At 39.7% G+C, this 25163-nt stretch overlaps 1 protein-coding gene across 2 annotated transcripts in view; it reads right to left on the bottom strand.

Annotated features, from left to right (window-relative positions):
• Nucleotides 1-25163, bottom strand: part of LOC137005779 (gastrula zinc finger protein XlCGF57.1-like) — a 576742-nt gene that overhangs the window by 100620 nt on the left and 450959 nt on the right. The window contains exons 3-4 of one of the 2 annotated variants that reach the window (XM_067366472.1): nucleotides 11025-11600; nucleotides 10642-10772 (exon numbers count right to left, since the gene is read on the bottom strand). In XM_067366472.1, coding sequence (XP_067222573.1) covers nucleotides 10642-10772; nucleotides 11025-11600 — 707 coding nt within the window. Of the gene's footprint in view, nucleotides 1-10641; nucleotides 11923-25163 lie in introns of those variants that run through there. The other variant, XM_067366471.1, reaches the window with a different exon arrangement.

Raw genomic sequence — 25163 nt, 5'->3', positions numbered from 1 at the left:
CCCAAAACACATTAATAAGCAAATTAGATACAGTTTATAAATACATTGTATATAAGGGAAAAACTTGTTTATGGCCATTTTACACATTTTGCATTAAGAAAAATGTTTTTTAAAAATATCTTTCATAACATTGTTGAGAGTCATTTAAAATTATATAAAGTTTGGAATAAAAAAATGAAAACTGATTTGTGATTAAAACAAAAATCCCACTGTTTTTGCCTTTTCATGTCTATTCATGTCTTTTTATTTTTTTTAAAAAACAGGACTTTTTAAAGTCCCAATGTCCTCTACAGAGGATATGACATATGAATAAAATATAATTTTTCAAAATTTTTATTATGCTCTAAACAATGTAATGACCTGACAAAATGTGCCCATTGTACCTGCATGGCAGGGGTAACTGAGACCTCTACTCATGTTGGTGCTCTCTTGTTTAAGTTGGAGGCAACAGTTCGAATTTGCAGCACAAAGACGGTCACTGATGTGCCAGCAACTTGAGCAAGATTCACCCCGAAGTGGGATATAGGATCGACTACACCTCCTCAGTTGCACAAAGGAAGACATTAGACCAGCAAATGAATACACAGTCCACAGCACCAGCCATAAGGAGTCAGGCACAGAAACGGAAAACCCCTCCAGGTAATCTTGAAGATTTATCACCACTACTTGATACGTTACTGCACCATAGCAAGGCCGTTGGTTTGTCAGGGATGGAGAAGTACTATGCACAATACACACAACACACAGCTTCTGCACCATCCTCTGCTTTACCTCAATGCCTGGCAAAATCCCTGTATGATGAAAGCATAGATGCCAGTTACCTGTCTGCTGTCCTGCTGGCCTGTGGGAAGAACATGAATGCTGTATGTGTGATGGACGAGCAGGCAGCCGCTGTAGAAGAATAAACCAGGCAATCTGTCGTCTGCGTGGGATGATTACAGAAGTGGAAGAATTACAGCATCAAAAATGCATGTTGTATATACCACCTCTCTGGAGCGGCCATCCCACACAGTTTTGAAGCAGGTGTGTTACCCGCACGCACAGCACACAATATCAACTGTCCAAACCAGATGGGGTATCAGTCATGAGGGGGATGCTAGAAAGGCCTACACTGAATCCACAGCTGCATCTCACACAAACTTCATAATTAACAGCAGCTTCCCTGAAATCGGAGCATCAGCGGATGGCCTGACTATGTGTGAATGCTGTGGAAAGGTTGCCTGGCAAGGCCAGACGGATATATATTCTACAAGATATGTCAGTCTGCCATCCGTCGCGCCTCGAGTCAACTCCAAACCGTACCGACAAATCAGATACATTTATTTCAGTGACGCTAACGGCGTCACTCTAGTGCGGCGAAAGTCCCTTCAATATCGAGCAGAGCAGACCATACCATTTCTCTTAAAGCAGCTTCTTTTTAGCCTTTTTAAATTAAAACACTCCAGCGAATCGACAAGATTCGATCACAAGAATGCATTAGAAGTGTACATTTAAATATTGGATGATGTTTTGAGAGAAACAGAGACTGCTCGCGTCTCTAATGAAGCTTGTGCTCGTCCATTCTCGCTTCATTGTGTTCAAAATACATGGCGAATCTCATTCAAGCGAGCACAAAAGCATTAAAGAGCTTCTTTGGTTTGTTTGACATCTGTAAAGAGGCTCGTTGTGTCACCCGCGCCGCTGCTGATCCCAGCACGAGCAGGTGAGCGGGAGAGGGACACGAGACAGTTTCGATTCTGTCCTCAGTTTGTCAAGATTCATTACATCTTTGTCTATGCCATCTAGAATCTCAGCACTGATCGGGTGACTGTATGTTTTAAACAGTTTATTGAACAGCTTGATGGCCTGATACGTCACACACACACACACACAATTGGCAATAACACCATGTATTCTCAAATTCTTACTGCAAAAACAACACAAGTCATTAACGTCGCTTTCTCTAGCGCTAGCCATGTTAAACTACTCTCCGTGCTTGCCAAAAAACTATTGTGCTTGCCCAGGCCGTTTATTTACTTTTCGCTGTTGACTCTTGTCGCTTTGCTAACATCATATCCGCCCTTCTCTGATTGGTTTACTCTGCTTCCTGTTTGCTCGGATTTGCTCCGCCTTAGAAATTGATTCAATGGCCAACCGGACTCATCTGCTGGTACAGTGGTGAGGCTGGATTTTCCAGGCAAGTGGAAAGGGCTGCCTGGAGGTGAAATGTCCTTACAAGTATCGGTTGAAACAAATTATTGCAATCAACAGTGGAAATACTATATGTAATGTTATACAATACTACACATTATGTTATAATGTAATATTTGTTTATTTTTATTTATTTATTTATTATGAAGACTTCAGATGCAAAAGCCTCTAAGTGCCATCTATAATTTTCTTCTAAAATTAGCATTTTTTTCAAGCTCTTATCTTTCGGTTCAGTAATTTCACTTTAATGGCAATTAATAGGTCATTTTCATTGCCATTAAAGTTAAATAACTGAACATAAACATATGAGCTTGATAAAAATGCTAATTTTAGAAGAAAATTTCAGACAGTACTTAGAGGGTTTTGCATCTGTTACAGTCACAGTTATCAAAAATAGCTCTCTAATTCTGGCTGGGTTACACCTCGTAATATCTGAGTGGCTCAGCTGAGTGCTCTGTTTTGATCAAATTCAGCGCACTTTATTTGAACTAGCCTAACTTAGCTTGCTCACTTTGCTGCAATGTAGATAGAATAGTGCTTAGTTACAAAATGTAGAGGAACCTATGACTACTCCTCTCGGCAACAGAACAAAATGAGAACAATCATTTGCTAAGTGAGGTTTATAAACTTACTTGAATGAAAATGCCTGAAATACACTTTAAGTGATCTTGGGATCTCTGCGAAATGTATGTCCGTGTGTCTTATGGCAGATATCCAGGCCATCCGCCTCCGCTTTGTTACATCAGACACATGACTCCCTCAATTTTGTTTCCAGGCCGGAAAACAATAAAAAGAAAGACTGTTGTCTATTTTTCTTCCACATCGATTGTGTGAACGGACAGTACATCCAACAACACAGCAGGTTCTTCCCATGACTAAAACTTAGGCGGCACGTCAGAGCAAGTGGCCTCACAATATGCCGATTTTTCCCATCAGCCATTGCGGCGCTAGAACCCTTATGTCACGCCCCCATACTCTATTGCAGAGCTTTCAGAGCCCAACCTTGAGTCTGTACAGTTGGTGAATGACCTGGATGGAAAAGTAACGCTTTGTTTGTGGTTGGTTTCTACAGGTGGGAGAGGTCTGTTGAAGGTCCGACTTGGTGGCAGCTTGAGCAGAATTGTGACGGTCAACGGCTCGGACTGTGAGCTGAAAGAAGTGGTGATCGTCGACGGGACAGGCAAGATTAGCGTGACGTTGTGGTACAGATTCGTCAGCCAGGCGGAGAATGGAAAGTCGTATTCTTTCAAGGAGCTGTCCACAAGAGAGAGAGGGACAGGAGTATCCGCCTGTGTACTGGGCCGACAAGTGCCATTAAGCAGATAGACGATTTAGAAGTGCCAGAGGGAGGAGGAGGCGGCGATGGATCAAAGGCGCTTTTCAGTGCCACAATAAAGGGCATCAAGGTTATTATACAGTGCGAGTGTGCCAGCTGCCAGTTCAAGCAGAGGCAGTTCATGGAGAACTCTCTGACGCACAGGTGTGAGAGATGCAACCTCAAGCAGTATGTTTAATGACGCAGAGGCCATAGAAGACCACTTTCTGCAGTCTGCACTTTTTGATATGAAGGTTAACGTGGATGGATTCCTTCAGTCCATCGAGCCTGCGGATGCGAGACGTGCTTGTGGTGCAGATGAGCAGGAGACAGGCAATGGAGAAGAAAACACGGCACCAATGGCAGACCACTCAGGCACTCAGGTGGCAGACCAAGCCATGGTGATGGTGGCAGATCAAGTTGAAGCAGAGCTCGTTCAGGAAAGCGAGGTGCAGCTGACCGAGCGAGTTGAAGAGGAGCCGGCCGAGGGCTACTCTGAGGCTTAAGCAATTAATGTTCTGTGTTCAGGTTCGTTAAGAAGAGAGTGGTGTGAAATGCCTTTTTGCTAATGATTCTGCTAATGATTTTGCTAATGAAAATGCCTTTTTGATTTAATGATTAAAATGTTGAGAATAAACATTAAATTATGAGAAAAAAGTCATTAAATTACAAGTACAAATTCGTTAAATTATGAGGAAAAAACTCTTTCAATTCCGAGAAAAAAGTCGTTAAATCGAGGTTTTGTGGTTTCCCAGGATACCATTAGACGCATTATTAAACTTGTTGATCCTGAAGATGTGGAAGTAGCTGGCTATTACTTTAGGGTCGTTGTTGGTTGTGTACGCCTCCATCCATAGAATAAAATGACTGTAACTGTGAGGGACCCAGCAGTCAAAAATAATAGGGCATAGGAAAAAAAAACAAGTTTTCCAAAAAATATTCTTTTAATGAATCCAAACGCAGCATTTACCAAAATAGAGAGAAATCAAAAATAAATCAACAATTTAGGCCTAATAAAAGAGGTCAACAGAACAAAACTGAAATCAAATAACTGAAGCCATAACAAACTGAACTGACCCAACTAATGAAACAATGGAGACACATTTATACAATTGGACTAGTCCACAGTACACACAAAAGGGGAAACAAAAACAACAAGATTACAAAGTACAATAAAAAAGCAAACAAACTAATTAAATGATTGAAAATAAAGATTAAATATAAATCTGGTCAAGAAAACTAAACCAAAATAACATTATGAAATGAATAATGAAAAAGAAATGCCAACTAAACAACTCAACCACCCCTATAATTCATCGGTCCATTGGTAAAAGACAGACCCCACGACAGAAGTTCGGAAATCTCCGCTATTCTCCACGCAGCCCCACACGACGGTAACTTAAACTCAAAAGAAACCAATATTAACAGAAATATACAGCATAGTAAAATAAATTGTGTGCACTCCAACTAGTTAACATGCACTGATATTTAATTAAAGTATTCTGAATGAAAAGTACACCGAATCTGTGTCTTATTACTGAATATATGGAAAAAGGATTCACATAATAAATGTGTCGAACGATCAAAAAAAATAAATAAATAATTAAAATAATTAATGCTTACGCATGGGTGTGTGTATGTGTGTGTGTGTTACCGCTCACTGATGTGTGGCCGCATCGTGGGCCATCACAGTAACCATCTATACACCCATTAATGGCACTGCCTTATGGTTTTAGTTTGTCATAACTGTTCATATGCCAGAGTGCATTTGGGCCAGCGCAGCTGTACTGGTATCTTCTCAAGTGTCTCCTTCGTCGACACTGCACACCTTCAGGATCAACAAGTTTAATAATGTGTCTAATGGTATCCTGGGAAACCACGAAACCTCGATGAATCGTGCGTAGGTGAAGCCAGCGATAACCTTGCATTTGTCCACTAGTTGTTATTTCATGCTGGACAAAAGCAAGTACATCGCGCAAATTGGACTGTTTTTTTCTTCTAAAAAGACCCAGTCGCTTGCAAATTCTTTGTAAAGTTCATATGCTAATTATTATTTGGTTTAATTAGCTAAAGCTGATAGAATTTCTTTGTTATTGAAAGAAAGTCTAAAATAAAGCTTCACTAAGTCATCCTAAGTCAAACACTAAGTCAAATTCTGTCATGTCCTCTATGCAACGAACACGACACTACCTCTTCCGTATGACACGCATCGAGTGTGTTATTCTCAACATTTTATTTGTCCTTTTTTTCACATAATTTAACAGCTTTTTTCTCGGAATTGAACGAGTTTTTTTCTCATAATTTAACGACTTTTTTTCATAATTGAATGAATTTATTCTCGGAATTTAACGACTTTTCTCGTTCTCTGAGTTTATTCTCAACATTTTATTTCGACTTTTTCCTCAAAATTTAAAAACTCGGATGTTTTTTATTTTTTATCGCTTGGCCCTAATCCTCTTCTGTAGAAAAGTAAGAAAGCTAATAGTCAAGGATCATTTATGGACAGTGGAAAGGAGGAACACGTGAGTAGGAAAAACATAGAAAAATATAAAGTAATGATGAAATTTGCAGAATCAGGCATGACTATAAATCCAATTAAACTGACAAAATCTCTGAATAAAGTGTTAGGAGAAATAAATAGTGCTCAGAGTCTGAAAGACTCTGAGAGATGGAAACTTGATTATCATGTGTAAATATTCCAAGATGGCGCCGCCAGGGATGAACTGCTGAACATACGGCAGTACACACCACAAAATCTTTTTCCAGATTTCGATTATTCAGATGTTTTGTTGAATGTTGTAGTCGGCGGAGCGGCAGCGCTGTTTAGACGCTTCAGGCAGGCAGACGGGGAAAGCGCGCCGGCGCCCTCGTGAAGCTCAGACAGCGCGGATTAAGAACGGCACTGCCTAGCATCCATCTGCCGAATCTCCGCTCTCTGCCCAACAAAATGGACGAACTCCTTCTGCTCTCCCAAACAAATAAGGATTTTTCGAACTCGGCTGCTCTGTGCTTCACGGAAACCTGGCTGAACGACGCCATTCCGGACAGCGTGTTAAGTTCAGATCGCGACGCAGAATCAACGGGGAAATCACGCGGCGGCGGGACGTGCTTTTACATCAATGAAAGGTGGTGTTCAGATGTAACTGTGTTAAAGAAGATGTGCTGTCCAGATCTTGAAACACTCTTCATTAACTGCAAGCCGTTCTATTCGCCGCGGGAGTTTTGCTCATTCATTCTGGTGAGCGTCTACATTCCTCCGCAAGCGCACGTGAGCTCAGTTTTACAGATACTCGCTGATATGATCACAGAGAGCGAGCAACAACACCCGGACTCTGTTCTAATCATTCTTGGGGACTTTAATAAAGCGATTCTCTCACGTGAACTGCCTAAATACAGACAGCATGTTACTTGTCCCACCAGAGACAGTAATATACTCGACCATTGTTACACAGCAATAAAGGATGCATGTCACTCTGTCCCACGGGCAGCTTTGGGGCTCTCTGATCACTGTCTAGTTCATCTCATACCGACCTACAGGCAGAAACTGAAATCAGCTAAACCTGTAGCAAAGACTGTAAAGAGATGGACCACCGAAACAGAGCGGGCTTTACAAGCCTGTTTCGAATGGACTGATTGGAGTGTTTTTGAAGCTGCTGCCACCGATCTGGACGTGCTCACAGAGACTGTAACTTCATATATCAGTTTCTGTGAGGATTTGTGCATTCCTACAAAGACTCATTTAACTTACAATAACGACAAACCCTGGTTCACTGCAAAACTCAGCCAGCTCCGTCAGGACAAAGAAGATGCAGAAATGGGGACAGAGTCTTGTACAAACAGGCCAAATACACACTGGAAAAGGAGATCAGAGTGGCAAAGAGGAATTATTCTGATAAACTTCGGAATCAGTTCTCTTCTAATGACACAGCTTCAGTGTGGAAAGACATCACCAACTACAAGACACCATCCCCCAGCTCTGTGGCGAATCAATGACTGGCAGACGATCTGAATGGGTTTTATTGCAGGTTTGAAAAGAAAAAAAAAAAAATCACCATTCACATCTCCAACAACCTCCGTCTCCCCCACACCTACAATTCAGTTCAGTGAAGATGGCGTGCGCCAGGTCTTCAGAAAGAACGAGAAGAAAGGCACCAGGCCCAGACAGCGTTTCACCAGCCTGTCTGAAAACCTGCGCTGACCAGCTGGCCCACATCTTCACACAGATCTTCAACAGATCACTGGAGCTGTGCGAAGTCCCCTCATGCTTCAAACGCTCCACCATCATCCCCGTCCCAAAGAAACTTAAAATTACTGGACTAAATGACTACAGACCTTTGGCTCTAACATCTGTGGCCATGAAGTCATTTGAAAGACTGGTTCTGGCTTATCTGAAGGACATCACTGGAGCCTTACTGGATCCCCTGCAGTTTGCTTACCGAGCAAACAGGTCTGTGGATGATGCAGTCAATATGGGACTGCATTATGTTCTCCAGCATCTGGACAGACCAGGGACTTATGTGAGGATCCTGTTTGTGGACTTCAGCTCTGCTTTTAACACCATCATCCCATCACTCCTCCAGCCCAAATTAACTCAGCTCTCCGTGCCCACCTCTGTCTGTCTGTGGATCACCAGCTTCCTGAAAGACAGGCAGCAGCTAGTGAGGCTGGGAAAATTCTCATCCAGCACCCGCTCCATCAGCACCGGCGCCCCTCAGGGCTGTGTCCTCTCCCCACTGCTCTTCTCCCTCTACACCAATGACTGCACCTCTAAAGACCCCTCTGTCAAGCTGCTGAAGTTTGCGGATGACACCACACTGATCGGCCTCATCCGGGACAGTGATGAGTCTGCTTACAGACTGGAGGTTGAACAGCTGGCTGTCTGGTGCAGTCTTAACAACCTGGAGCTCAACACGCTCAAGACAGTGGAGATGATCATGGACTTCAGGAGAAACCCCCCTGCTCTCCCTCCACTCAGCATCATGAACAGCACTGTGACTGCAGTGGAGTCATTCAGGTTCCTGGGCACCACCATCTCCCAGGACCTGAAGTGGGACAACCACATCGAGTCCATTGTGAAAAAGGCCCAGCAGAGGTTGTACTTCCTTCGCCAGCTGAGGAAGTTCAACCTGCCACAGGAGCTGCTGAAACCGTTCTACTCTGCCATCATCGAATCCATCCTTTGCACTTCAATTACCGTCTGGTTCAGCTCAGCTACCAAATCTGACCTCAGAAGACTACATAGGGTAGTCCGGTCTGCTGAGCGAATCATTGGCACAACCCTCCCCACTCTCCAAGAACTGTACTTATCCAGAGTGAGAAAAAGGGCACAGAAGATCACTCTGGACCCCTCACATCCAGCACACTCCCTCTTTGAACTGTTGCCATCTGGTCGACGCTACAGAGCCCTGAGCACCAGAACGACCAGACACAGGAACAGTTTCTTCCCTCAAGCAATCCATCTCATGAACACTTGACAAACCGGAACACAACACTATTACACATTATTACTTAAAACACTTATTTAAATTTCAATTTGCACACATAACTGTACATACAATTTTCTTTATTATATATTGTTTTTGCTTTTTTTGCAATTTGTCTATCTTGTAATTTTGTATATTATTTTATTCTTTTTATTATGTGTCTTGTCTTGTCGCTGTCACTCTGTTGCACTGTGGAGCTTCTGTCACTAAAACAAATTCCTAGTATGTGTAAGCAACATACCTGGCAATAAAGCTCTTTCTGATTCTGATTTCTGATTCTGATGGAGGGACTACCCTAGAATATCAGACACTTTCCCAACTTTTTCTTATTTTCACTGGCATTTCTGGACTAGTGTCGTGGACTAGTGCATCTTCAAGCCTAAACTCAGCATGAGTAAAATACTTAAGTACAGTTAAAATCAGATACTCCAAGACTTTTACTCAAATTGTCATAGAATTGGTCACTTTTATCTTGTAACAGAGTCTTTTTCATTGTAAAGTATGTGTACTTTTATTTAAGAATTGTTTTCAGGTACTCTTTACACCTCTGCCCTTTCCACAGTTCTCTTTTGAGTGAATCCTTATATCCCTTAAGGTCCCCTTTAAATATGAAACTCTTTCCACACTGACCACATATAAATAACTTCTCTTCAGTGTGAATATTCATGTGTTTCCTAAGGCTTTGTTCCTGTGTGAAGCCATTCCTACACAGAGTGCAGGTGTAAAGGCAGGAACACACCAAGCAGACACCGACGAACTAGTGGGCCGAAACTAGACTGCGTGTTTGGCTCACGTCGGCAGTGTCTGTGTCCAAAGTTACCCTGACACACCAAACCGACACCTGACAGCCGACGGACATCCCTTCTGCGCCTACGTAAGATGAAATGCCTTTCCGAAACAGCAGGTGGCAGTATCTGAACAGCCAATCAGAATGATCAGATGGACCGAGGAGCTCCGATGCCGATTCAACATGTCGAATCAGCCAGGAAAATAAACAGCCAACGAGGACCAACTTCAGCTGACGGTGCAGAACACAATGAGAAAACTTAGGCTCCGTGCACATGGAGACATGTTTTTGTGAATATGCACAAATTTTGTATTCGATAGGTGTTTTGTCCACACGCATCCTGCGTTTTCGGAAGGTAAAACTGCTATATTTTTTAAATCGGCCCCCAGAGTGGATAAATCTGAAAACGCTGTCTTTGCGTTTTTGTGTGTACAACCTATCCATATATTTTGAGAAATGATGTCATCACCCCACGTGTCGACCCTAGTCAGACGCCGCTAACAGCACAAAACAGCAACAACAACAATAGCAGACTCTAGATGCTTGTGTTCATGCTGCAGAAGCTACTGAGCCAAAATAAAGCATTATTTCTAAGCTTTACTATAGTTTGTATACAGCGCACAAGGTTTATGCTCATGCTTCAAGTCTGATTCGCTGCTTTAAGTGTATCTCTGTGGCAGAATTACAGCGCGACATGCTGCTCTGGCATGTATACTACATTATTTTGATTCGTTTCAGAGGTTTCGTGTGGACGCAGATATTACTTGAGACAAGGAAAAAAAAAAAGACTGGATAGGATAAGCTCCGGCTTCATGTGGCCGAAAAAACTATCCGACAACTGACTGTTGGCTTGGTGTGTTCCTGCCTTAAGGCTTTTCTCCAGTGTGAGTTCTCATGTGGACGTTAAGGTGTTTTATTTGTCTGAAACTCTGTCCACATTGTTGGCAGGTGTAAGGCTTCTCTCCTGTATGAATTCTCATGTGGACTTTAAGGGATTCTTTATGTCTGAAACTCTTTCCACACTGTTGGCAGATGTAAGGTTTCTCTCCAGTGTGAGTTCTCATGTGGACTTTAAGGTGTTTTATTTGTCTGAAACTCTTTCCACATTGTTGGCAGGTGAAAGGTTTCTCTCCAGTATGAATTCTCATGTGGATTTCAAGTGTTCCTTTTCTACTGAAACTCTTTTCACACTGTTGACAGATGTAAAGATTTTCTCCAGTGTGAATTTCCAAGTGGTATTTAAGGCTACCTTTATGTCTGAAACTCTGTCCACATTTTTGGCAGGTGAAAGGTTTCTCTCCAGTGTGAATTCTCATGTGGTCTTTCAGGCTTTCTTCACGTGTGAAACTCTTTCCACACTGTTGGCAGGTGAAAGGTTTCTCTCCAGTGTGAAATCTCATGTGGCCTTTAAGGCTTCCTTTATGTGTGAAACTCTGTCCACATTGTTGGCAGGAGAAAGGTTTCTCTCCAGTGTGAATTCTCATGTGGACTTTAAGGGTTTTTTCACGTGTGAAACTCTTTCCACACTGTTGGCAGGTGTAAGGCTTTTTTCCAGTGTGAATTTCCATGTGGTCTTTAAGGCTACCTTTATGTCTGAAACTCTGTCCACATTGTTGGCAGGTGAAAGGTTTCTCTCCAGTGTGAATTCTCATGTGGACTATAAGGTTTACTTCACTTGTGAAACTCTTTCCACACTGTAGGCATGTGTAAGGCTTCTCTCCAGTGTGAACTCTCATGTGGTTTTCAAGTTTTCCTTTTCTCCTGAAGCTCTTTTCACACTCTTGACAGGTGTAACGCTTTTCTCCAGTGTGAATTCTCATGTGGACTGTAAGGCTTCCCTTTAGACAGAAACTCTGTCCACATTGTCGGCAGGTATAAGGCTTTTCTCCAGTGTGAATTCTCATGTGGCCTATAAGGCTTCCCTTTTGACTGAAACTCTGTCCACATTGTCGGCAGGTATAAGGCTTTTCTCCAGTGTGAATTCTCATGTGGACTGTTAGGTTGTCATTTCTACTGAAACTCTTTCCACATTGTTGGCAGGGGAAAGGTTTCTCTCCAGTGTGAATTCTCATGTGGTATTTAAAGGTTTCTTTACGTGTGAAACTCTTTCCACACTGTTGGCAGGTGAAAAAACGTTTAGTTCCAGTCTTTTGAGCTCTTTCTTGTGAGGAAGCCTGTGTTGATCTCTCCCCAGGCATGAAATCATGATGTTTATAATAATGTTCTTCCTCTTCTTGTTTTTCATTAATTTCATGACTCGTCTCTTTCAGTGCCATTAGATCTAGGACAAAAACAGACATAAAACAATTTAGACATTTAAAGCATCAAAACCAACAACATGTTTGTATCCTATGGATCAGGGATGGGCAGCTTTGGTACTGGAGGGCAGAGTTAATTTTCATCCCTAATCAAATACACCTGCCTATAATTTTCAAGCATTCCTGAAGACTTGAGGCTGATTTTTACTTCTGCGTCATGTGTACTCCGTAGGTATGGTGTTGGCTGTGAATACCACATGTAGAACAAGAAAGACGTTATTTTTTTATATTCATCAAGATTTTGTAACCATTTCTGGACAAGTTTACGATTAGGCAATATAAAAAACAAGCTTACATTATATCTTAAGGTTTTCTTTTAGTTCAAAGCATTAAACAATATGTGCAAGCAAAACATACTCACCTAAAGGATTATTAGGAACACCTGTTCAATTTCTCATTAATGCAATTATCTAATCAACCAATCACATGGCAGTTGCTTCAATGCATTTAGGGGTGTGGTCCTGGTCAAGACAATCTCCTGAACTCCAAACTTAATGTCAGAATGGGAAAGAAAGGTGATTTAAGCAATTTTGAGCGTGGCATGGTTGTTGGTGCCAGACGGGCCGGTCTGAGTATTTCGCAATCTGCTCAGTTACTGGGATTTTCACGCACAACCATTTCTAGGGTTTACAAAGAATGGTGTGAAAAGGGAAAAACATCCAGTATTTGGCAGTCCTGTGGGCGAAAATGCCTTGTTGATGCTAGAGGTCAGAGGAGAATGGGCCGACTGATTCAAGCTGATAGAAGAGCAAATTTTGACTGAAATAACCACTCGTTACAACCGAGGTATGCAGCAAAGCATTTGTGAAGCCACAACACGCACAACCTTGAGGCGGATGGGCTACAACAGCAGAAGACCCCACCGGATACAACTAATCTCCACTACAAATAGGAAAAACATGGATCCATCATGCCTTGTTACCACTGTGCAGGCTGGTGGTGGTGGTGTAATGGTGCGGGGGATGTTGTTTTCTTGGCACACTTTAGGCCCCTTAGTGCCAGTTGGGCATCGTTTAAATGCCACGGCCTACCTGAGCATTGTTTCTGACCATGTCCATCCCTTTATGACCACCATGTACCCATCCTCTGATGGCTACTTCCAGCAGGATAATGCACCATGTCACAAAGCTCGAATCATTTCAAAGTGGTTTCTTGAACATGACAATGAGTTCACTGTACTAAAATCACCAGATCTCAACCCAATAGAGCATCTTTGGGATGTGGTGGAACGGGAGCTTCATACCCTGGATGTGCATCCCACAAATCTCCATCAACTGCAAGGTGCTATCCTATCAATATGGGCCAACATTTCTAAAGAATGCTTTCAGCACCTTGTTGAATCAATGCCACGTAGAATTAAGGCAGTTCTGAAGGCGAAAGGGGGTCAAACACAGTATTAGTATGGAGTTCCTAATAATCCTTTAGGTGAGTATGTCTCAAAATCATTTTGCTATTACATAAGTTATCTTCTCGGCTCACTCAGTTTACAGCTATGCTTACCTGTCGTGAAAGCAGTGATGGACAGCTGTCTTTCCTCATTCTATGAGTGTTTTTATTTCATGTGCTTTCTCAATATGGTGATATTATGATAACTCAGTTTCATTAATTCATTTGATCAAGTAAATCCATTTTGTAAGATCGCTTTCATCAAAGTAATTCCAATCTTAACGAGGCAGGCAACAACATTTTGTGACGATCAAATAAAATAAACATTTAAACATGCTCCACAGCACCACCCGGTGCATTTAGTTATAACTGCAAGTTCTGTCATGACAACTCTTGAAGTGTTTGGTATGGTAATGGATATGACAATGTAGATATTTTTGGTCTTGGCGGAATAGATCTGCTACACTGCTGCTCCTTAATTGCTGCTGTTGATTATTGCTGCTGCTGCTGCAGAGCAAGTATGGGACTTGCTACTGCCAATACATACACAACCCGCAGCTGTGAGCAAGTAAGACATGCTACTGCTGTACAACATAGCGTACATGAATAACCCCCCAACAGAGCAGGTGACATGATATTAGACAATACAAGCCCAGAGATGTCAGAGATCCCCCATCAATGCAGAAGGCAAGATGATGATTCACCCTCACCCCTCAGCAGATCTACCGCCTAAATATACAGGTTCATTTTTTTATTGTAAATTTTTTTTTTTAAATGAAACTTTCATTTATTATAGATTCCCTACATATAAAGTAAAATATTTCAAAAAAAAAATTTTTAATTTTTTTTTTATTTGTTGATTAGAGTGTACAGCTAATGAAAGTCCAAAATCCAGTATCTCAAAATATTAGAATACATTTGAGTTTCATTAAATGACCATCCCTACAGTATAAATTCCGGGTATCTCTTGTTCTTTGAAACCACACTAATGGGGAAGACTGCTGACTTGGCAATGGTCCAGGAGACAATCATTGACACTTTCCAAAAAGAGAGTAAGTCACAGAAGGTCATTACTGAATGGGGTGGCTGTTTACAGAGTGATGTATCAAAGCATATTAAATGCAAAGTTGACTAGAAGGAAGAAATTGGGTAGGCACAAGCAACAGGGATGACCACAAGCTTGAGAATACTGTCAAGTAAAGCTGATTCAGACACTTGGGAGAGCTTCACAATGAGTCAAATGAAGCCGGAGTCAGCGCATCAAGAGTCACCACACTCAGACATCTTCAGGAAATGGACTACCAAGCCACTTCTGAAACAGAAACAACGTCAGAAGCATCTTACCTGGGCTAAGGAGAAAAAGAACTGGACAGTGAACAGTGGTCCTCTTTTCAGATAAAAGTAAATTTAGCATTTCATGTTGAAATCATGGTCCCAGAGTCTGAAGGAAGACTGGAGAGGCACAGAATCCAAGCTGCTTGAAGTCTAGTGTGAAGTTTCTGAAGTCAGTAATGATTTGGGGGGGCCGTGATGTCTGCTGATGTTGGTCCATTGTGTTTTATCAAGTGCAAAGTCAATGCAGCCATCTTCCAGGAGATTTTGGAGCACTTTATGCTTCCATCTGCTGACATGCTTTATGGAGATGCTGATTTCCTTTTCCAGCAGGACTTTAGCGCCTGTCCACAGTGCAAAAACCACTTCCAAGTGGTTTGCTGACCATGATATTACTGTGCTTTATTGGCCAGCCAACATGCCTGACCTGAATCTATGGGATATTTTCAAGAGAAAGATGAGAAACAGTCGATCCAACAATATACAGATGATCTGAAGGCTCAATAGTGCCTCAGCAGTGCCACAGGCTGATCACTTCCATGCCACACTTCACTGATGCTGTAATTTGTGCTAGGAGCAAGTCATTTGCTGAAATATGTGCTGCCGACCAAGTATTGAGTGCACATAAAAGAACATACTTTAAAGAACTTGAACTTTTCTGTTTTGCAAATCCATTTTTTAATTGATCTTAGGAAATATTCTAATATTTTGAGATACTGGATTTTAGACTTTCATGAGCTGTACGCTTTAATAGACTTGTGCCGATATTCCGTAATGTGATATATCGCGATAATGAATATGCAATATATTGTTATCGCAGTGAAAAGAACTATAACCAATAATATAGGTAGGTGAATGCTCATCCACTACGGGGCTCCGGTAAGAAGCGTGACAGGAGACATGGAACAGTTCAACTCTTTATATTTGTTTGCATATTTGGCATCATTCAGTTATGTGCAAGGTATTAAATGTGGTCTTTCTGAAATGAACAAAATAAAAATATACATCAGTGTATGTCCAATAACATTAAGTTACATAAACAAACAGTAACACACTACTGACAAGTTATGCATGTACCAATGTCACAGAGAGGGGATTAACAGCAGTGAACATATGCACGTGAATCACTGTATATAGCTCTCATATTATAACATAGTGCACAATGTAAAATTCGGTTGCACAAACTGAATATTTAAACACAACAACATAATAAACATGTATCACTTATAATTTGTATAATTAAATAATAAACTTACATTCAATCACGCACATTAACACCTGAAGAAATGGCAGAGCAAACGGCTGGCAAAAGTGAAAGTAAAAACACAATAGCGGAATAGCGGAAACTAGCGCCATCCAGTGGAAATACACTATAAGATGTTTCATGACAAAAGTCCTTCCCGTATACTCTTACAGGGAATTTAGAACACGCAGGCATTTCAAAATACCGTAAATAATAATTTATTACCAATTATTACAATTTTTATAATGCATTTAAAGTGCATATTGCAGGTTAAACATTTTTTTAGATGAATATATAACACAAAAATACCATATAAAAAGTGCAGGGTTTAAAAATGTTTGCAGGACATAAGGGCATGAATTTAGTAGATAAAGTGACGGTCTCTGTAAAAACAGCTTTTTTTTCAGCGTCGCGTCATTTTACGTCACGACAGGTAGTCGTTCGCCGAGCTCTGTGTTGACTCAGTGCAGAGTGGGTTGGTATTCAGTGACAGCGGTCGTGAATCAGTGTGATTTCTGTAGTTTTTGTATTCTATTTATCATCGTCATGGTAAATTATTGTGTTTGTGGAGGTTGCACAAACTCCAGCCTGTCAGGACATCGAGTACAGAGGTTTAATAACACGAAAAAGGACGCTGCTATCTTTCGTGCCGGTGTGTGTTTTGTGCAGGTGAAGAGATGGGACTTCACTTCGGCTTCTGCTTCGAAAAACACGTTCGTTATAGACCGGAGGATTATCATCCCGGCGATATGATGGAGTTCAACATTGTAATACTACTGTAAATAATGATATTAAATGAATAAACTTACACACGTGATGCTTCTTCACCGTTTTTACTTGAATCAATTTCAACACTGAGGAATACAAATTATGTTCACAAATGCATACAGTCTCACACTTACACAAAACAGTTTTGAATTATGTGCTGGTAATGTAAATACTCCAATTTCATTCATGCCATGTATATACTGTAAACGTATATATACATTCAAGTTCACACAACTACATAATCATGGCGTCATATACATCCCCACACTATCAGTGATCGGCACGGAATAAACTCATAACACAGAATTAATGAATAAAGGATAACATTACATGAAACACATACAGTAACAATGTTCGGCCGCCGGGAGACATGATCACGGATCCGTCAGAGATGCAGCTCGATGAACATGTTAATTGTGCACCGTAAGTCTTTTTATCATTATTATTTCATTTGCTAACTACCAAATCAGTCATGATGAGAAACCGCTATATCACGTAACTTTAGTGTGGACGGATATTAACGCGTGTGACATAGGCCTGATCAAGGTTTATTAGATTCTGTTATTAGTAATCAATAACGTTACTCCTAGATGACCAATAGCTTTGCTATTGCCTGATTCATGATAATAATCTGTATAATATTGTGATCTGAGCATATATCGTTAGCTAAGCTAACATCGGTCTCTGTTCTGTTCTCCACTTGTTCTCCTCACACAACAGCTCAATTTGTCTCTTTTGACCGTTATTCTGTCTAATTCTGTCCTGTCCTGCTCTCTTGACCACATTGCAGGCTAATTGTATGGCTGTGGTTTGTTATACGAGTATGAATAAACATTACAATTTCCTCAGCGTCCGACCTGTCATTGCGATCCATTGTTTTCCTATTGTTAAATATTGATTGCACTCCCTTGAGTTACGTCACTTCCGATTTGGCATTTTTCAGAAGCGGAAGTAAAATTCTTACAAAAAACGACTCCAGAAGCCTAATTAGCGTATTTATACGTGTTTTTTCAAGAAAAATCTATTTCATACATTATTTTTCTATACATTGAATCACTGAAGCTCTAACCTGCAATATGCCCTTTAAGAATACTTTCCCCATCAACCGTACAAAATGCACAACACTGCTGTATTCTGCGTCAAAAGAAAACACGCTCAGATGTATACAAGCCCAACATGCATGAGACGCACAAGGCGGAACGAGTGAAGGAGACGTGCTGAATGAAAGTGCGCGTTCACTCTCTGACAGCAGAGGGCGCTGATGGAACAGCAGAGTGCAACGGTTACCCCGGAAACCACATAGCGAAGCAACAGTGCTGGTGAAGTTTTTATAATGCCTCGAACATATATTTTAATCTGGACTACAACATGCCCTAAAGATTAGAAATGTTCTGATTAATGTTCTATTTAATGGACCTGAGATAAAACTAACAATGATCAGTTGTGTTTCTTAACTAACATTAACAAAAAATAATACCTTCTGTATGTAGCTACTGCTCAATCTTAATTAATGCATTAAATAATGAGACCTTATTGTAAAGTGTTACCTGTTTGTCTTTATAGCCTAATTCTTTTGCACTTTAATCTGTTTGAAAATTTGACTATATATTTTTTTGTGTATTGTATTATTGTATTCAAAAATTCAGAGTTCTTTTTGTTATTACAAAAAGTTCTTAAACCTGTTATACTGCAACTTATTTCAATATCGTGATAATACCATATACCGTGATAAAAGCTTCAGCAATTAATCGCCACATGAATATTTTATACCATCACATGCTCTAATCATCAAAATTAAAAAAAAAAAAAAAAAAAAAAATTTAAATGTTTTACTTTACATGTAGGGAATCTAGAATGTATGAAAGTTTCATTTTTAAAAATAATTTACAATAATAAAAAAAATGAACTTTTTGATTATATTCTAATTATATGACCAGCACCTGTATGTACTGTTGCTGCTCCGAAGAGCCATAGAAACCGTGTGTATGCTATCTATGTGTGCCTGGTCCATTTTGCCACGACAAGTAATTTTGGGCTGTAAGGCTTGGCTCTAGTGGCCTATTAAACTATGTGTGCTTGGCAACACAGAAATAAACATCAGCCTTTGGAGCTAAACTCTGCAGAATAGTGTCTCTCCAGGACCAGAGTTGCCCATCTATAGATCTTATACACCAGTGGTTTTCAAACCTGGTTCAAAGGGACCAATCGCTGCACATTTTGTATGTGTGCTTTATTTTTCACATCTGGTTAAGATCATCAGCTTGTTTAAAGAGAGCTGACATTGATGGAGGAATTTACAAACTACAATTTCTGTTCATCAATAAGGTGAGAACCAGACCCAATATAAAACTAAATATACTTGAATTAATTAAATTAATTGAAAAGTGATTTACTATTCAATGAAGAAAGTAGTAGCCATTCTGTACTCCGTCACAGTTAGCAATCTCACTGCCCCTTCACACTAGTGACATTAGACGGAAAGATTGAGTGCTTATGAGATGTGTTTTCCTCAGCATAATACTGGTTATACTGTAACTATGGTTATACTCTTACCTGTAAATGTTACAAATTCATGCAAGTGTGCATGTTCTGACAACAGGCTCCATTAAACTTCAGTGAACGAATACCAGTATGGACATGCACATCAAACAGACGGAGCGCAGTTGAATAGGAATGAAACACAAGACGAGAGCTTCTGTGGTGCTTGAAATTATTATAATGAATTAAAAAACAAATGTTGCCACATTAATTGCTCAAGAAGGTTTAATTGTTCAAATAACATATTGTTTCATATTAAAATATAAAAAAAATTGTAATCCTAAAGTGTTTTTCAAGTGTAATATTTCTGTAAAGTATAGGGACAGAAAAGTGGACGTTTCTGTAGAATGATTGTATTTTCTATGCTTACAATATTTTATTACACAATCTATAGTTTATTATTTATTTGAGAAACCATATAGGCTACCCATGGTAATAAGAAGCATGCTTTACCTGTGCTCTGTCTACCATGATCTTACAGTTAAACCATAGTAAATTTCATCAGGGCAATTAAAGGATCATTTAACAAAACAGCTTTAAAGCCTGCATCCTATGGAATAAGGGCAAAGCTTTAGTTTTTATTTCTTTAAATATGTTTTATGACATTTTTAATAGTCCAAAATGGTTTTGTTGACAACATTCTTCAGAATATCTTCTTTTGTGTTTTAAGCCGGGTTCACACTGAGCGATTTATAACAGTCCTTTACGATGGTTGCTTGTCAGACTGTGCGAACATGATCCTCATGTCACACTGTGGGATCTCAGCTGTCATTAATGTCAGACTGTAGAACAGTCAAGACGCGCTAAAAACGGACGTGCGCATGAAAACTTGAGTTACACATTTGATGACAGTGAGCTGCGTTACACACGGGACTGAAATGGTGGCTAACAAAGTCATCTCTTTCATTAATTTTGATCACGGCTTGTCTTGAAAAATGAAGACAATTTGATGTTCGTCGTAGGAGAAGTCACACTGGAGGATTGTGCACCAAATCTTCTGACACTGCCAGAATTTCGTCGGAGGTAAAATTTGATCGCGACGGTCATTAACCGGCTGAAGGTGAACATGTCAAACTAGTGATCAAAGACAACAGATTTTAGGCTAGGATTATAGGAATCTTTTAGGATTTGCAAAATTTGTCTCAGATGACCAAATCGTGGCCAAAATCGCACAGTGTGAACCAGCCTTTACAGAAGAGAGAAATCATACAGGTTTGGAACGACATGAGAGTGAATAAATGATGACAGGATTTAATAGCATTAAATTTACTTAACGGCATGAAAATCAGTGCTTTATTACTGCCTGTAACGAAGCGGGACTGAGGCAGAGATCCATTTGCAGCTTTTATTAAAGTGAGAGTGGTCGTACAGGCAGGGTCAAACAGGAGCAAACAGGAACAGCAAGGGACAGGCAGAATCGTGGTCAAGGAACAAGCAAAGATCAGGACAGGCAGATATCACTCACAGGTCGCTATGCAAAGCAAGGGTCAGGACAGGCAGCAACGGGTCGATAAACAGGAAACAGGCAGGATCAGTAACAGTAAACAGGCAGACAATAAACACAGGGAAACGCTCGGAAATGATACACTGGGTAATCAAGACTTCGCGATTAGATGGTGTGAGTGAGAGTCCTTTTATAGTCCAGGTAACAAGCTGCAGCTGAGTGTGGTGATTAGTGAGGAGTGTGTGCATGGCTGTATGTGGCGACAGGTGATTGGTGTGGAGTGAACATGTGACTGACAGGGAGAATTGTGGGAAGTGTAGTCCGGGGAGTGACAGGAGCAGACTGTGATCATGACACTGCCGAAGTGAATTTCTATGTGACAAAAGTGCAATATTAGTTTTAGTATTATTAAATTTGTTAACTGCATTTGTAGTAAATTCAATAATATCCATCATTATTTGTTCCTGTCCTAGTTTTGTTTATTCATTTATTCACTCCAATTTAAGGCCCTAACAAAAGCAAAAAAAAAAAAAAAAAAAAAAATTCACAGGGAACTCGTGGGCTGCATGGGATGGGTTTGTCCAGGGCCGAATTTTAGCCCCAGTCCAGCCCTGCTTTTATCTATACCATTTAAGTGACTATATTCTGATTGTAAATTTGCTACTGAAGCTCAACACACCAGCAAATGACATCTCACTGGAAGTTTTCGAGCTTATATTATTGTGGAAGTTCTAAAAGAACACTCTGTGCGTGTCGTCTATTAACACACATGAGTACTACAAACTCAAAACTTGATAGTTCTGCTTACTTAAAATTGGGAACATCATAACATACAGTGTTCTTATACATTTTTAAAAATTGTATTTTTCATTGTAATATGTGGATGTGGATTATTGTAATGCCATATGGAACACCAATTTTTTTTTTTTAAATAAGCACTTTTTAACAAGGCTGAGTTGAAAATGTTCTCTAGGCTTTTAATCAAGAATAGGACATCTGTACATTTGTTTGTTGCAGATTTACAGACAATGCAATTGAGATGTTTACATTTGCTTGTTGGGGTAATGTTGACTGAAAACAGTTTCCCATTTGTATTAGCAAAATTGCACAAGTTTTGCAGTTTATAAAATCTTTAAAAACAAATTGCATTAATTATACATTAGTTTCTCTTAATTAAAAGTAAATTGAGTAATGCCTGGTTCAGACTACACGATTTTTTTGTCTGTTACGATAGTTACTGTGTCAGATTATGCGATTTTGACTCCAAAAATCCTGTCGTGTCCTGGACTTGAAACATGTCAGACTACACGTTGCTACGCGACCAATCGTCGCTTGTTGTCACGACGCGCGTGAGAAACAAGAGCGTAAACAATGACTGAAGCGGCGTATTTTGTACTGGCTGTCATATGTTTAGAAAAGCGCAAAAAAAGAAAGAAAACCTGAACATGGACACGTTCCTGGCTTGCTCGGAGAGGACAGTATGGGCTGTCAATCTTCCAAAGAGAACTTGAGGTAAAATATCATTCTTGTCATATTAAATATTTTGTTATTAGCCAGTAGTAAAAGCTTGCCACATCGTATAATCTATTAAGCTTACATTAAAGCAATATACAGCTACAATGTTTTTTTTTAACGATCACCAATGTAATTTAACACTTCTAATGTACAGAAGTACAGTTTGTTTATGTACGTTCGTCACATATAGGGTAATTGAGCCTCTAACAAACAAATCTCAGTTCAATGGTTTAATGCCTTTGATTGATTCATGAACTCCATCATAGGCTTAATGACAATTGTAAGTTGAGTACACGCATAAAAAAAAATGCTATGCCATGCCATTTCCTTGGCATCAATTTTTTATTTTTATTTTGAAGTTTTGCATTATGTCCATTATTTGAAGATTAAAAAAAAGTTAAACATTGCTTTAGATTAAAACAAAAACAAAATTGACTTTCCTACATGTTTTTTTTCTCTTCTTTACAATGTAGGACAGTGACAAAAAGGGTTTCCGTGATCTGCTCAGGATGGATGTGGAGGATTTGAGCTACTTGCTTGACAAAGTTACACCATTCATCCAAAGAAGGGACACAAAATTAAGAAGAGCCATCAGTGCGAGAATGCGTCTGTCACTAACTCTACGATTCCTTGCTACCGGTAAAAAGTAAATTTTAAAAATCATATACCCCTAGCTTCACAGACGAGGCTTAAGCTAGTCTCAGACTGAAATGCATGTTTGAGCTGCTTTTAACTGAAAGTAACTTGCACTGACTTATCTTAAAATGTCAATGCCATTGTTTTGTGTCAAGATGCACACCAGTAATGTTTTTACATTTAAGATTATAAAAGCTACTTATATGTCCTAGTAAATGTAACGCCGAATCCTGGTTTAATCTAAGCCGTCTGTGAAAGCAGGCCATGGTGTATTATACAAATTACACACATGCTCCCCTCTACAGGAGAGACGTTTAGATCTCTGAGCTTCCAGAACCGGATCGGTCGTAGTACTATCAGTGAGATAGTAATGGAGACGTGTCAAGCCTTGTATGACGTCTTAAAGGAGGATCATTTAAAGGTAAGGCATTTGATTTAAATAACAGACAGATGTACATTTCACAACAGTAGGTGCTATATCAAAAACAAGTGTTTTAACCACAGAGTCAAAACCAGAGTAGATAATGGATTTCTAAATTATATTAATTTTAATGATTTAAAAAAAATGCATTTCATGACTTTTGTAAAAATGTGAGAACATTACATGTCTTAATTATATATGCTGTTTATCTTTTCAGACTCCTATAACGGAGACAGAGTGGAGAAAGGTGGCAATGAGGTTTCAAAACAAGTGGCAGTTTCCTAATTGCTTAGGTGCCATAGATGGAAAGCACATCTACATCCAGCCACCTGCCAAATTGGAAATACCTACCATCAGTGAGCAAAATAAAGCCAATCTTGAACAATCCATATCTACAGTGGAGATTGAACAAGCTATTAAACAAATGAAAAGTGGAAAAGCACCTGGCCCCGATGGGTTTATAATTGAATTTTATAAGAAGTTTTCAGGAAAACTATCCCCTATTTTGAAAGAAGTGTTTAAGGAAATAATTGAGCAAAAATTTTTACCACCAACAATGTCTCAGGCTATTATTACAGTTGTACACAAAAAAGGTAAAGATCGCCTAAAATGCGACTCATATCTACCTATAAGTTTGCTTTCAAATGATTATAAGATATTAGCTAAGGTCTTGGCAGTGAGGTTGAATCCTGTCATGCAGTCTATTATACATCAAGACCAGACAGGATTCATGCCTGGACGGCAGCTCTCAAGTAATCTGCGAAGACTATTCAATATACTTTACTCACAAGGCAGCCCACGGCTACCAGAGGTTCTGTTGTCGTTAGATGCACATAAAGCCTTTGATCGCATAGAATACATGTATTTATTCACAGCCCTGAAACATTTTGGTTTTGGATCTAGTTTTTGCACTTGGATCAGTATACTCTATGCACATCCAACTGCTTGTATAAGAACCAATAGGGTAATATCAGATTATTTTTGTTTGCACAGGGGTACAAGACAGGGCTGCCCCCTGTCACCACTCTTATTTAACATTGCGATAGAACCCCTAGCTATAGCGTTAAGGAAGGAGACAGATCTGCTAGGTATAAATAGAGGTGGAAGCACCCACAAGATTTCGTTGTATGCAGATGACCTCATAATATATATATATCCAACCCAGATATGTCCATACCCAAAGCGATAGAACTTATAAATAGTTTTGGGGGAATATCAGGATATAAGATAAATTTTAATAAAAGTATATTATTCCCAATTAATAATGAGGCAAAGCAGTTAGATCTCAAGGACTTCCCATTCAAAACAACTTATAATTCCTTTAAGTACTTGGGAATTTCAGTGACAAGTACATACAAAGAACTATTTAAATGTAATTTCACTGTATTGATGGAAAAAACTAAAAAAAGATTTAAACCGATGGTCCTTATTACCTATTTCATTGGCAGGCAGAATAAACACAATTAAGATGTCTGTTCTGCCAAGGTTTTTATTTTTATTTCAAAATGTCCCATTGTTTATCCCCAAATCTTTCTTTAAGGAGTTAGACAAACTTTTATCTTCCTTCATATGGAATAAAAGCATTCCAAGAATCAGGAAAACATTTTTAGAAAGACAGAAAGATGAAGGGGGACTGGCATTGCCCAACTTTTTGTATTATTATTGGTCATGTAATATTGATAAAGTTATCTATTGGGCAGAACATTTGGATCAGGAGAGCAAACCTGTTTGGGTGGAGATGGAACAGGCATCTTGTGGTCCAGTTTCTCTATTCTCAATGCTCTGTG

The sequence above is a fragment of the Chanodichthys erythropterus genome, chromosome 3 (genome assembly GCF_024489055.1).
Source record: "Chanodichthys erythropterus isolate Z2021 chromosome 3, ASM2448905v1, whole genome shotgun sequence".
In the NCBI taxonomy this organism is placed as follows: domain Eukaryota; kingdom Metazoa; phylum Chordata; class Actinopteri; order Cypriniformes; family Xenocyprididae; genus Chanodichthys; species Chanodichthys erythropterus.
The sequence above is the reverse complement of the archived record's forward strand: the minus strand, read 5'-3'. Positions and strand labels throughout refer to the sequence as shown.